Below are 14,515 nucleotides of genomic sequence, written 5' to 3' on the forward strand. Positions count from 1 at the left end.
CCCTCCACTAAACTTTAGTACCCCTTCCTGGGATTTAGCTTACCTTACCCGCTAAAACATTTCAAAACAGCGAATGATTTAGTACAGTCTAAGTCAGTGCAAAAGACACATAAACTCCCACTTTTGGTCTAAGTGTGAACACTGAATTCTTGATATTATTGCACAGTAGAGGCCCTCTTGTCTGGCTCAGTGGCACAGACCCAGAACTATGTCCGTGCCGAATAAAACAGAATGTAGATGACCTTTGATGCTCTTTCATCATAAAGCACTTCTTATGCTTATCCACGGCACCCTGCCCCTTCCTGTCTCTCTCTCTCCCACCTCTGTCATCTCGGAGAAGAAGGGGAGAAAGTCATTAGGCATAAATGGGGAGGAGAGAGCAGCTAGTGGTTGCTATCGCCATGAAATTCAGGGCAAAGCTCAGAGCCAGTGAGAGATAGTGAGAGGACTGCACTGGGGAATATCTGCTGAGAGAATACAATACCTTTTCAGCTCATTAAGTTGGATAAACAAAGGGCTCAGTGTAAGAGATGATGAGAATCATGGGCAGCAGCAGGGAAACATTGGAAAGTAGGTATTCTTTAATTCTTATGATTATCATCATAATGTCTTTTCTTGGTGACCACTGGTGATGCATATTTTCATTGTAAATAACTTACCAGGGTGGCTTTTATTACACGAAACAATGTGATTCAGCATCATAATAATGTAATTGCTGCTATGTGCAGATGCAATACAGTGTTACAACCTTGTTTTGTTTTCGTATATTATTAAGATCAGTAACTCCAGAGGGGCGGTGGCAGAGCATTAATGGGATGCCATTCAATGTACTTGAAGACAACAACAACAGCCTCAGTGACAGAGACATTAAACGAGATGGGTAATACCATGAGAGGCATCATTGCCTTCATTCCCTCAGAGCGCTGCCAGCGTTTCTTAGTGGGCGACCTGAAGGAGATGCCACTTGATCGGACCTTGGACCTGAGCAACCGGCAGTTGCGTCGGCTGCCTGTTGCAGCCTGTGTCTTCAATGAACTAGTGAAACTCTACTTGAGTGACAACAACCTCAGCAGTTTACCAGCTGAACTACAGGGCCTGAAGAAGTTGCAGCTCCTAGCCCTCGACTTTAACTGCTTTGAAGAACTCCCTGCAGTCGTCTGTAGATTGCCCCAGCTCAGCATCCTTTACCTGGGTAACAACAGGCTTTACCACCTCCCAAAGGAACTGAGAGAGCTCAAGGAACTCAGTACTCTGTGGCTGGAGACTAATTGCTTCACTGTCTTCCCTAAGGTTGTTTGTGAGCTCTCTAATCTCAAGACCCTGCACCTAGGGTATAACCAGATACAGAGTTTACCCAGAGAGCTTAGTATGCTAGAAGAGCTAAGAAGTATCTGGCTTGCAGGGAACCAGCTGGCAGAGTTCCCACAAGTACTGCTGGAAATGCACTTATTAGCCGTCATCGATGTGGATCGGAACAAAATACGCCGCTTCCCTGGCCTGTCCCACATGCAGGGGTTGAAACTTGTTATCTATGACCACAACCCATGCGTTAATGCTCCGGCAGTAGGCGAGGGAGTCAGAAGAGTCGGGCGCTGGGCGGACAGCTCAGATGATGAACAGGAAGATGAAGGGTCAAAAGCAGCGAGTGAGACTACAGCAGAGGTCACAGAAACACACCCAGAGGAGGAGCAAAACATTTAGGTTCAAGGAACAAAGTGACCTTCAGCTGTGATGAGATGTGGACGTACAGGATGAGTGGAACACTTAAGCTTGAGGTGGTGTGTTGTGCATCAGGCTGAGGGTTGGTCCATATATAGTAAAGATCTTATGAGCTTTAGTGTAAGACACAAAGTAGTCCAAAAACATGACCTGCTTTAAAAGTGGAAATTTGAATCCTGACACAAAGAAAAGTTTCAATATGCTTGGTTACTTACACTGAATAAAATGTTTTTGTCATATTTGAATTTGTAATTTTTTTTTTAAATAAGATAAGTTGCATCAGCAGTGACAATGCAAACTATTAATTTCCACAGATGTCAGATTTTCTGTTCGTCAAAACTATTTTATTTTCATTAAGACATATATAGAATTTTACAGGTAGTATCTGTGGAATCAAAATAATATGGACAGCATGTATTGCTACTCTATACGTATTAGTAATGTGTATGCAGGACAGCAATACGTTCATACTTTTATTGGTCATCTAATAATCTGTTCGTAACCCTGGTGTCAGTGGAAACAAAATATAACCATTCAATCAACAGAAGGCTCTAGTTGGCAGCATCTAGGTTGTGTGAATTTCAGCTATTGAGAAAAAGAAACAGATATAGAACATTGCATAAATTCTTGTTCAAGTAAAGTCTGAAATAATATCTGTACCTGCTGAGGCTGAATACAGTGGGGTTTTTAATACCAGTGATGGATGATTTAAGTCAATTAGTGCACTCTTTATCCAGACCAATGCATAATTCATCTGATAGATTGGGCCTGTGGCTTTGAATAAAGACTGCTAATGGGCCTTAATATCATCACCATAAGGTTCTCATCTAAAACAGATTGTAAGTGCATCTTTCCAATTCCTCAGTGTACCAGGAAAATGTTCCATAAACAAGATTACATGTCATCAGTGTTTCATTTTGCACATACTGATTTTTTTTTAAATGTACAAAAATCGATTATAACAGACTGCATACCAACTCATTTACTGGAAATTTGATTATTTCAAACCATGAGAACACAATAAGCTACTTTATTTACAGCTACAACAAATACTTTGCTTGTTTCTGTAAGTCCAAAAGATTCTATGAACATATAAAGGCTTCTTTCTATTTTATCATTCAATTACTGTACAGCGTATGTCAAAGGTGAACTTCTCGATTCTGTTACACTGTCTGCCAGCATGCCAAATTTAAGCTGTGACAACATATGATGTTCCATTTAGTTTAGCTTTAGGTCTCATGAATTAATCAGATCTACCTTTATTAAGTGTGTGATCACAACCTGACTACAATACGGACATAAAACATCCTAACCATCTTAACTTACAAATAGATTTCTAGCTAAGTGTGTTGATGCAAAGCACATCTATTGTAGGCAATTTCAATAATGAGTTTCTTTCCTGAGCTTCTTGACTGTTTGCCAACCATGGGACTGCATTTCGTGATTCAGTTTTCAATTCAAGTGTCACTCATGGTATTGGAATAAGCTGGATCAAAGGGCTTTGTACTTGCAAAACTGTACTGTAGTTAATATCACCCTTCATTAATTGTCATAAATCTTTGTCAAAAAATTGGTTGTAATGATTTTTTAAAAGACTTTATCAGAATAATATTGAATGGTACACCATATTCTGGTATGTAAAAACAGTAATGACCTAATCTTAAATATAAGTGTGCTGTTTAGAGAAATAAATATTTAATCTTGCAGTAATAGATAAGGTAAACAGTTATTTATCAACATAAATTATATTATATTAATTTATTATTATATTAGTTATATTTGTATGTAAATGTAATAAATGTTGCAAATCTAGTATTTCTGACAAATTTAAAAATATATATTTTTTTGCAATAGTTTGTGATTGTACATATTACAAATTTACCAGAGAGACCACAATGAAAGAAAAGTGCACTACTGTACCTTTATTTAAGTTGTTCAACGCATAAATAACACCTACTCTTATAACTACACAAGCTTTTACAATGAATATTCCAAATTACAGAATAAAAGAAGACAGAACATGAACGCAGTATGAGTTTAACAATATCTTTGGTGCAAAACCCTACATCACCGCAACCTCCACAAACCCTCTCATAAACTTGCTTAAACCATAAGCTGAAGTGTGGTTCAGTACATAGAGCCATACACGAGCACCACCTTCACTTTATTAGCTCTAACAACAAGCACCAATTTCAAAACAGTAACTTCACTTATTCTTCTTATATTTTATGTTGCTTGACATTAAATACAAACTTAATACAATACTTAAAAAGACCCATACACATATAATATCTTGGCGCTTTGTTGTGAGGAAAACTTAATAAATACCATTTTTACAGCACCAACCTGCAGAGTACAATCTGTACTGTAACAGACAGTGAATACAAAGATATGCTGGAATGAATGTCAGCTTTGTAAAAGCATTGAAGCTTGAACTAAATATGTCACAGCAGTGAGATCACATTATACCAAAACAGAGTGTCTCTATTTGCAAAATGAAAAAGCAACAAATGCCTTATGTCCCTCTGACTGGACCATTGACTCATTTTTTTCTGGCAAATTATTATAAACAGAGACACTTTTATAGACACATTTTCCAAATCTAATTGCTCTAAATCTAAGAATCTAAGACCCTCTGAGATAAAAGCATCACAAGACTTATTTGTGTGTATCCTCCAAAAGGGTTTGAAACACTTCAGGATATTCCTTCTTCGAAAAAACCCAACTTAAAATTCAGTTTCAAGGAAGGGGTGGCCACATTCCAAAACAGAATCAACTCGACTAATGTTTGAACTGCTCATCTGACTTCTTCTGATTTATTATAGGATGTGTGCATCAGCTTTCAAGCTGGCCATTACATGAGAAAAGGCCACCTTAGACAGGAGCAGTAAAACATAGGAACACCCAACTGATTTTAAAAGGGTGTTAAACTGTTGATGGTAATGCAAAATTGCTATGGGCCAGAGCTGGAATATAGTATCACCTGCTATTGGCACAAACATAAGACTGTAGTTACGCTGTTGTCTTTAGGGCAGGCTTCCCACTCAGCAGACAATAAGCAGAATTAAATGATCAGAGGTCTAAGTTGCAATGAGGTAACCTGTTCTCAAACAAGACAATAAGCTGTAGTTAGTAAGCTAAAACAACACGGGTTTTACATTTTCATGCATCTGTATTTAGGCCAACTTAAACAGTGGGTTTGATTGAGTTGATCAATACATGTCAAATCACATTCAATATATAATAAAGAGTGATGGGACTTTGTGCAGCTTATCTGCATATACTATAGGTACTTCAGTGTGTGCAGTGGCATGTTTCACAGGCTCATCCACGGTCCGGGTCTCTGTCGAAGTGCTGTCTCACCCTTCTGAGGCAACTGCCATCCACTGATCACATCTGAGCTATTCGTTTCCTCTGGGTTTACAGCTTCATGAGACTCTTCATCCTTTATATCTGGCACATCTGCCCCAGAGCCATCAGGGATTATCGAGGGCTTCTTTAACGACGGCTCAGACACTGTGTCGTCTCCCTGATCAGATGCCTCATTCATAGATCCAATCACTTTAGGAGCGTCAAGTTCCTTCTGTGAGTTTTCCTTCTCCATGCGCTTCCGAGCCTCCTCTCTCCTCTGTTGGATGCGGGCGTTGTCTCCCATCATAACCCTGACTCTTACTTGGTCTGGTGGCCAAAGCCCGCCCCATATGAACTGCAGGTAGCTGAAGAGCACAATGACACTGAGGAAGGCAAAGTTGGTGGCCACGCCAATCACTGCAGAAGTCAGAGGGAAGTTGTACAGAACATATCTTATACCGGTGAAGTATGCATGGATACGGAGCTGAGATGAGTAGATCTGCACTCGTGTGGACTGGATCTCAATGACGGCGCCGATTGTGGGCTGATAAGCATTAGTCTTGTAGTCTGAGAAGAGCTCAACTTCTATGAGCTGCTTCTGCTCAGCCATGCCAGTCAGAAGGAAAGGAGAGAATACTACAGTACTCAGGGTCTGCAGAAGGCTGGAGCGGTAGTGCAGCATTGTAGATCGTCCCACTGATGAGACAGTCTTCCCACCTTTGGTATAAGAAAACATCTTGACCATGAACATACCAAGCTGTTCATTCACTGGAGACTCTGGCATCTCTAACTCCAGAGATATTCGATAAGGCTGACCGTAAGCCATCACCTGGTCCCTCTCATTCTTCATGAAAGAGATGTTGGCCGTGGGGAATGAGCAAAGCGCTGACTCTGAGGCATCACAATCGGACTTATAGTAGAAGTGCACGGGGGTGGAGAAGCTCACAGTGGGCATGTAGGAGTAATAGAAGCTTCCATAGAGAAAGATGGACACCCACAATAGCAGGACCAGGACACATAACAGAATGGCAGCCTGAAATAAAGTTCGCCGGGCTTTGAGGAGCGTCACAGCTGCTACATCGTGTAGCCAGTGCAGAACCGGTCCCATCGTAGCCCCCATTGTGTCTGATCCGGAACACGCTGATCTTCTTCTGGTCCTGATTTGAGCAGCTGTTCCTCCTTCGAGCCCCGTTGAATGCTGCCACTGTAGTGGGTCCTCCTTGTGATCAGACATCAGTGGGTGGCTCCTACTCAGATCTGTGTAATTGCTTATGTTCGCCCTCCCATGTCCAGTCTGTTCAACAAACTAACGTTACACCCTCACTCACCTAGGCTCCAAGTTTTAACTTGTTAATTAAGCTAGCTAGTTACTGCTAATTTGGTCTACGAACTAGGTACGCAACACGGCAAGAGGAAAATACTAATTGCTTCTAGCTAGAGGTTAAATGCGGGTTTTATACTGACTTGGCCGCAGGATCTAAGCTGTTTAGCAAGTTGACTAGCATTCCACTGCTGCTGCTACACAGAAAACATGACCTCATAAACCGGAAGTTGAAACCTTCTTTTGTGCTAGCACGAACCAGCGAAGCAGATTTGCAACAACGACGCAAGTGAGGGGAGCAGGCGGCCCTTAGACTGTCATACAGCAATGGGGAAGAAAAGTCGAATCACCGGAGGAGCGGTCGGTCGGAGGACGATCCTACAGCTTTCACCCCCTGGGCTCCGTGGTGGGAATGGCGGGGAGAGGGATGAAGCACCCTCTGGATCTGATGGTATATTTTTAACATGTTAGCCACGAGTTAGCTAAATGCTAAATACCTGGGTTGTGAAGAATTGGCTCGTCTAAAAAATGGATTCCCTGAACTAAATTTAGCTGCCGGATCGGTTAACACCTGGTACAAAGATACAGTGTAACCAACAAACAGCTAAATGATCGCTAACTGTCACCGCCCATGAAAGGAGACCCTTATTAACCGATCGATCAGAAGCTATCGGCTTACGTGCTAACCTAGCCGTTAGCAAGCTAGTGATTCTTGTGAGTCTGGCAGAAAAGGCTTTCGACAAATGACTTGCCTAGTTAATGCTAACTAGAGGTAATACGCCTACATAACACAAACACTGTTACATTTGGTTTGCTTTTTCTACGTGTATTAAGGTCTGTGACCTTATGGGTGTCGCGTTAATTGTTAGCCTGTGTGGGAATACCCGTGGCTTATGCTACAGCTAGCTTGCTGTAGCAATTGTTGCAGCTCAGAATTAATCTCCTGGCTGACCTTGATTGTTTTTTTTGTAGATGAACAGGAGAGTGATGGTCACAGAATCGTGAGAGAAGTGCGCGCAAACATGAAGGCTCCCGCAGTGAAGGCCACAGGTACAATAACTCTGTGTGTGTGTATATATATGTATGTAGCTGCTTGTGTTTGAAACAAGAAAAGACTGCAATTTTTGTCTTCTTCTTTAGAGGGGTTGTCCTTGCTTGGAGCCTATGAGGACAGTGATGATGAGGAAGCCGGGGACTCTCAGCGTTCAACTGCAAATTCTCAACTCAATCAGTCAACTGACATTGACAGTACATTGGCCAATTTCATGGCTGTGAGTATAACTTGCTGTGTATCTTAATTCTCTGGTTTGGTCACTGGACTCAGAACAAATGTTTACATTGTGGTTGTGTTTTCTTTTAAAATGTCAACTTTCAAGACAGACAGCTTGATAATTAAAAGTTAACCTATACCCATTAGAGGCACCATAACATTTATGTATGTATAATTTCCAACAACTAACACAGTGGAGGCGCCCAACGAATGAAACGGCTGATATTTATCTGTCAGACTCCGACCTATACAGAAATGGATGTTCTTGGTTTGGTTCTGTGATTTAAAGTTCATAGGACCTTAAGGATCATAAGTGCACCCAGTTCAGTCCAAAAAAAGAAATGTTACAAGGTTTCAAGATGAGAAATTGGATAGCAGTATTTAGCTGTGAACTGAATAGAGAGATTTTCACTAGACCTGTGGGCCTATTCCACTGTAGAGTGATACAGTAGACTTTAGGCTTTGGTTTCCTGATTTGTAATTAATTTTTTAGGATTCAAATTCCTAATAATTCTTAGGGTTCTAACTTGGATCTATTTTTATGATTAAATCACATTAATTATGCAAAGTAAACAGTGTGGCTCATTCTTAGGACTGAACATATGTTTTTGTTAAATTATAAATGAATCTCACCGTTTTCTCCACCACAGGAAATTGATGCAATCACCACTCAGCCAAGTTCAGATGATACAGCATCTCATTTGTCAGTCTCAGCGACTGACCCTCCCAGACCTGAGGTCAATACTCAGCAGCTACCTGCCAGTGAAGGACAGAATCGAGAAAGCACTGAGTTTGAGTACAATACTCAGTACTCACTAGCTGGAGGTAACAGTCTTTACTGTATAAAGATCAGGTGTGCATGTCCTCCTGATTAATTAATATTTTAACAAAGAAATTTCAAATTAATTGTAGTTGTTTTCACAATATAAGCTTGCTTACTTATGTGTGTGTAAATTGCTCCACATTGATGAAACCATTATGGTTTTTTTGCAGTGGGTGTAGAGATGGGAGATTGGCAGGAGGTATGGGATGAGAACTCTGGCTGTTACTATTACTGGAACACTCTGACCAACGAGGTGTCCTGGGAGCTGCCACACTATCTGGCTGATCAGGTGCAAAGCCTGGGGCAGTATGCCAACAGGTAGGGTGAATCTGACAACATTGTCAAAACTTTACAGAATATATTACAACAATAACATCTTTATCTTCAAGTCAGAAAATAAAAACAAAATGAAATAAAAATAAATCTACTTGCACGACCTGAAACACTTGTATTCACTTTTTTGGTTATGTCTCAGTACAGAAGTTCAACTATGTTTTTCTTTGCAGCTCTAGTGTCAATGGCAATGGCACAGTGCATGCAGGTTATCACAGTGAGGAAAGCGCTGCATCCGCTGTTGCCCCGACACTAGTGAAAGAGACCAAAGTGAAGGCAAGTTTCATTTAAGTTCAAAATGAACGTGAATCAGTGTTATTCTGTGGAGCTGAAGGGTCATTATTTTGAGTTTTAATGTATCACCTTTTGTATTAAAGGAGGTCATTGAGAGTGTTGTAGGCCTTACAAGTGAAGAGGAGGAGCACCGTGGAGTGGCTGCATCTCTGCTTGGTCCTCTGATCCCTTCTGAAGTGAAAGAAGCTGAAGAAAAATGGAGAAAAAGACTGCTTAAAGGTCCAGACGAGCCTGAGAACAGTTTGGATTCTGATGGAGAAGGTGTTCGTCCTGCAGGCTCCCCCTGTACGCCTCCACAGGACCCAGACCCAGTCTCAGTCCCCAATGTTCAGAAAGAGCTTTGCATCAAGAAGCAGTCCAGAGAGAACTCAGATGCTGAGGAGGCAGAGGAGGACACAATGGAACTAGAACTGACACTGGAGAGAAAAAAGGTGGGATTTTTTTGTGTGTGTGTGTCCTTTTGTTACCGACAGGAATTACCTTCAAGTTGTTTGTAGCACTGGTATTTCACAATTTGCTGCAAATGTTATTGTCAGTGTGACCAAGCTCTAACCTGTTGTCTGGTTCTTAGGCTGAGCTACGGGCGCTGGAAGAAGGTGATGGAAGTGCAGGGGGCTCCAGTCCTTGTTCTGAGACAAGCCAAGAGGCCTCCGGGTCTCGTGTTCTTCTGCTGAAGAAAAGCCGATGGAAGACTGCTTTCCCCTGTGCTGCCAGCCCTGACTCAAACAGCAGAAGCTCAGACCTACAGGACAACACAGACACAGGTGGGTCCAAATAATGACATGCATGGTATTAGAATGTTACTAGCATGACAAGAGTGGACGAAAGGACATTAAAAATCCCTCCACTTAAGCAAAAAAAATCCTGTATACTTAAATGCCTCTTTTGTGTCCTATAGCACCTTCTCAAGTACCAGAGAGCATTGCAGAAGAAGAAGACAAAGAAACAGACGGTAATGAGGAGAAAGCTGTTTCAAAACCTATGGTTAAAGAAGAGTCGGAAACTCCCGAGCTCAAAGTGGAGACTCCTGAGCTTAAGGTAACAACAACATTGCATTGCATTGCTGCCGTTTGACTGTTCTCAATCTGGTGTAAATAGTACACTGTATATTTTATCTAGCTGGCACCATTGCTACTACTGTATTACCAATCATAACAACTGTGACAGTGTCTATTAAGACATGTTTTTCATGATGAAAACCTATAGTTTCAGATTGGACAACTGGCTAACACATTAACCAGCAAGATGGAGTTCCTGGGGATAAACAAAAAGGCAATCTCAAACTTTCAGTTGCTTCTGCTACAAACTGAGGTGAGAAGGGTTCAAGTTCACCATCCTTCCCAAGCAACATTATCCCAGTTTCCAGTTGTAGCAATCCCAGTTGGACTTATGAAATATTTAACGCTTAATTTTGTTTCATATCATTTTGCACACAGTCATGTGGTAGTACTTAATATTTAAAATTCTCATAATAATCCATCAGAATGTGTCATTCTGGAAACTTACTGTAGTTACTCTTCCATGTGGCTCATCTATCTTATAGCTCTTCTCTCTTTGTTATCTGTCTTTATCCCTTTTCCTCTACTTTCTGGACTTGTATTTCACACATATCTCCTCCCTCCCCCTTTTTCTTGTCCTTTTTCCTCCCCAGACTCGGATTGCTGACTGGAGGGAGGGCGCCCTGAATGGGGTCTATCTTCGCCGCCGGCTGCAGGAAGCTGCCGAACACATAAAATATTACGAACTTAACGCCACCCCTAAAGGCTGGTCCTGCCACTGGGACAGGTACGCGCTCCTTACCTTTCACATCTCTAAACTCCCTCGTCCCCCAAAAATCTTACCATGTGACTACAACTCCCTCGGTGCTGAGGTTGCAGACTTTGTAACATGACTTGGGGAGAAGCTTAACCAGTCCCAGAGGATCAAAAAAATTACCAGAAACAGACTCTTCAGGTATCTGTGATACAATCCTGGCACTCTGCCTTGCACGTACTGGTAAGGGAGCATCCACTGGGCCAGCCTGCTTCCTGTAAAATATACCTGCCACCTTGTCCTATAATACAGACTCTTAGGCCCTTTGTTGTGAGGGCATTTTTTAGACTGCTTATGGGTCCAGTCAGTGGAAAAATTGGAAGTGGGTGGGGGCGGTGTGGTAGGAAGGTTGGTTTCGTGGGAGAGCTTTGCACTTTACAGGACCACAACTCCCAGAATGCAGTGCAGACAGAATGATGCCCTGGATGCGAGGAGTGTCAAGCATCAAATAAAAGGTGAAGATGGAGCAATGACGGGAATCCAGCAGGTCAGACCTACTCTATTTCATATGTCTTTCTGTTTTTTTTATTTTCTTTTTTCTGATGTAAAATGAGTTGACTGTGTGCTTGTTACTTTCTGACATGTGATTATGATGATGATGATGATGATGATGATGCTTCCTCCCTGGCGTCTTCCTGTGTCTGGGAGGGAATGGTTGTCTAAAACGGAACAAATGTGACAACCATGGTGTGAGCTGCTGAATGCTACTTTCAGGACCTAGAGATGATTTGTTTTGCTTTTTTTGTTTTTGAGAGCAAGGTGGGTTCCCTATCCACATCCATAACCACACTCTAATTGGGCCCTTCTGTTGGATGGCTAAAGTCGCTGTCCATACCAACAATCCTGCCCCCTACTGTGGCCATTATGTCCACTCCTTTGCCCCAATGTCCCAGGGTATCATGCCACTCAGCCAGTTGCTAGGCTGGTCGTTGAGACTTGTTGTCTTCTATCTCTGTTGTCCTACTTTTTAGAGAGCACAGGCGGTATTTCTATGTGAACGACCGGACCGGTGTCTCCCAGTGGGATTTCCCAACAGAGGAGGACAAATGCGAGGACCTGAAGGGCAGCCAGGGTACCCTGACACAGACATCCATCCAGGGGGATACCAAAACATCATCTACATCTACTGATGGGGTCACAGGTCAGTCTACTGCTGCTACATCTGCTTTTTAGCTCAGCCTGTTAAGTGTCTTGTTTAATGACTTTAGGCTATGAACGTTTTTTTTTAATATTCACTCATGCATGAGTAATGATCAGTTAATATTGTGTTACTGTGCGTACTGTCTGAAAAAAATGCTATCCTCACTAACGGCCTGTGTTATATGTTTTACAGGAACTTCCTCTGCTGCCCCACCAGCCCCTGCTCAGCCCAGTGCATCGTCCCTCTGGTCTCCATCTCAACCTCCTCTTCCTGACAGTCCACCTCCACCTTCCAACTACCCCCCACCTCCACCTCTCCCACCAGGCTCACCACCTCCACCTCCTCCCCCTCCTGACAGTGATGGAGAGATCATGGAGGTGGAGATGGAGATGGATGATGATAATAATGACGGGGAGCCTCCAGCACCTGGAACTGAGGAAGATGCCGGTGTGAGGCCTCCTTTACCTCCAGGCGCTGCTAGCATGAAGGTAGGAGTAATCAGGTGTCTTGGTTTATTTTTAATTATTGCACTGATGTTGTACCTGATAAGGCTATATGTGTAAATTCAAAGTAAAACAGGACAGCAGCTGTTAACTTGTATTTGTCTTCACTCACACAGATTGTGGAGTCGTCTGGCCCCTTGGGGAAGGGTCAGAAACGTAAAGCCAGTCAGCTGAATAAAGCTATTACTATTGGCAGCAGTCCCATTCTCTACACCCAGCCTGCTGTCAGTGCAGGTAAAACTGTGTCATTACTCAGCATCTGCAGTTACTGCATGTATTAATCATATTAGGAACAAAAATGGCAATTTGTCTGAACAGAATTATTACACATCCTCAGAAAGAAGACCAGAGCCCAGTCTGTGTTCACTTAGAGCAAGTGCTCCCAAGACAAAGCTTGGAAGTATATTTTACTGATTAAAGCCTCAGAAGTGTGTCACTTCTCTAAGGCAGTGTTCTAGTTAGGGTAAACAAATGACTGCAAATTACTGAGTAACATTCCAGTGTTCTCTCAATAAAGGTTTCTTTTTGTCTGCAGCCCCTTTAATGTCAGCAACTGCCTACTGGGGCGTATCAGCTGTCAGTGCCCCTTTGGTCCCATGTGAACCTCCTCCCCCACCTGTCCCAGCCCTACCCCCTCAACCACCACTGCCACCATCCCAGCCACCCTATGAACATCCTGGAGCCAAAGCTGTGGCCACAGACAAGAATAAGAAAGCAAAAAAGGATAAGGTAGAGTTAATATTTTACGTCATTTATCAAAGAATGGAATTATGGCATTAGATTAGAATATCAATAATATTCATTATCAGCTGTTTTTCATTGTAAAGCTTCTGGATTGGTTTTCTTAACTTTTTGTAGTCCAGTGATTAAATCCCAAAACACAATAGAAGGAGCAGTGTGATTTTGTCCTCCTTTGTCTCCCCTGTAGTCAAAGAAGAGTAAGATCAAAATGCCTTCATTGGTGAAAAAGTGGCAGAGCATCCAGAAGGAGCTGGATGAGGAAGAGAAGAGCAGCTCCAGTGACGAGGACCGAGATCAGCTTAACAAGAAGAGTATCGAGGAGTGGAAGCAACAGCAGCTTATGACGTATGTTTATGTTTGAGTAGGCAAAAAAAAAAAAAAAAAATAGTTAGGATGATGACATAAGGTTGTAGTTTCATTAATCTTGGTAATCCTTTACAACTTATTAACCTTATTAACTTTTCAATTCTACAGGGGAAAAGCGTCAAAGAACGCCAACTTTGAAGCACTTCCTGAAAACTGGCGGGAGCGACTAAAGAAACGAAAGACCATGAATAACACATAATATCCAGCCAGGATCGTTTTTTTTTGTTGTTGTTGTTTTTTTTTTTTAAATCCCCTCCAAACATCACCATAAGGTCATCCTTCCTCAGCTTTGTTCAGGTTTTGTTGAATGATCTATGGACTTAATTTACCATTTTCCTGGTTCTTGATTGAGACATTTAGAGGCCCTTACATGGCAGGCCATTCACCAGAGGGGTTTGAGTGTCGTCTTGTTTTTGTTGTCGTAAATGTGCCAAATGTCTGGAATTTATCAGATATACTTCATCACCATTTTGTATAGACCCCAAGCAGATGACCACCACTGTTTGTTTGGAAGGATTATCTATTTTATTGAACATTTTTAGAGCTGTGTACATACAGTGAATAATGGGATAAGCCAAGTTTTTGGAAGGGGAGGGAATCTAACTGAACTTGTATATTTTGTATAAAGTTATTAAACGTTTTTTTTTTTTTTCCAGAGCCATTTGTTAAGTTGTTTTTCTATGCTGTGTATTTTTATTATTCATTAAAAACAAATGTTTTGAATAGACAACTCACTTGTATTTATGTTTATCTTGTTCCATAATGTTCAGTGCCATCCCCACATTTTCACAAGTCCATGAGTAGATGGTTTATTGATTTTAATTTTTTTTCTTCACCTACA

At 41.8% G+C, this 14,515-nt stretch overlaps 3 protein-coding genes across 4 annotated transcripts; 2 read left to right on the top strand and 1 right to left on the bottom strand.

Moving 5' to 3' along the window:
- Nucleotides 1–298: 298 nt before the first annotated feature.
- On the top strand, nucleotides 299–3,342 carry lrrc10 (leucine rich repeat containing 10). Its single transcript, XM_046393768.1, has 2 exons — nucleotides 299–570; nucleotides 776–3,342. The coding sequence occupies exon 2, from the start codon at nucleotides 811–813 to the stop codon at nucleotides 1,699–1,701; it is 891 nt and encodes a 296-aa protein (XP_046249724.1). The 5' UTR covers nucleotides 299–570; nucleotides 776–810; the 3' UTR covers nucleotides 1,702–3,342.
- A 273-nt stretch (nucleotides 3,343–3,615) lies between these two features.
- On the bottom strand, nucleotides 3,616–6,312 carry bscl2 (BSCL2 lipid droplet biogenesis associated, seipin). The gene has a single exon (XM_046393266.1). It carries the CDS (start codon nucleotides 6,302–6,304, stop codon nucleotides 5,036–5,038), a length of 1,269 nt encoding a protein of 422 aa, XP_046249222.1. The 5' UTR covers nucleotides 6,305–6,312; the 3' UTR covers nucleotides 3,616–5,035.
- Nucleotides 6,313–6,708: 396 nt separating this feature from the next.
- Nucleotides 6,709–14,404, top strand: fnbp4 (formin binding protein 4). Of its 2 annotated transcripts, XM_046393262.1 has the most exons (18): nucleotides 6,709–6,842; nucleotides 7,364–7,441; nucleotides 7,532–7,662; nucleotides 8,312–8,486; nucleotides 8,655–8,802; nucleotides 8,991–9,093; nucleotides 9,195–9,542; nucleotides 9,683–9,875; nucleotides 10,010–10,149; nucleotides 10,318–10,422; nucleotides 10,763–10,896; nucleotides 11,895–12,064; nucleotides 12,257–12,552; nucleotides 12,684–12,801; nucleotides 12,905–12,967; nucleotides 13,103–13,296; nucleotides 13,496–13,653; nucleotides 13,783–14,404. In XM_046393262.1, the coding sequence occupies exons 1-18, from the start codon at nucleotides 6,719–6,721 to the stop codon at nucleotides 13,871–13,873; spliced, it is 2,769 nt and encodes a 922-aa protein (XP_046249218.1). In that variant the 5' UTR covers nucleotides 6,709–6,718; the 3' UTR covers nucleotides 13,874–14,404. The 2 variants fall into 2 exon arrangements, with proteins under 2 accessions (XP_046249218.1, XP_046249219.1); XM_046393263.1 differs by lacking the exon at nucleotides 12,905–12,967.
- Nucleotides 14,405–14,515: the final 111 nt, after the last annotated feature.

Source organism: Scatophagus argus, chromosome 7, assembly GCF_020382885.2.
Source record: "Scatophagus argus isolate fScaArg1 chromosome 7, fScaArg1.pri, whole genome shotgun sequence".
NCBI lineage: Eukaryota > Metazoa > Chordata > Actinopteri > Scatophagidae > Scatophagus > Scatophagus argus.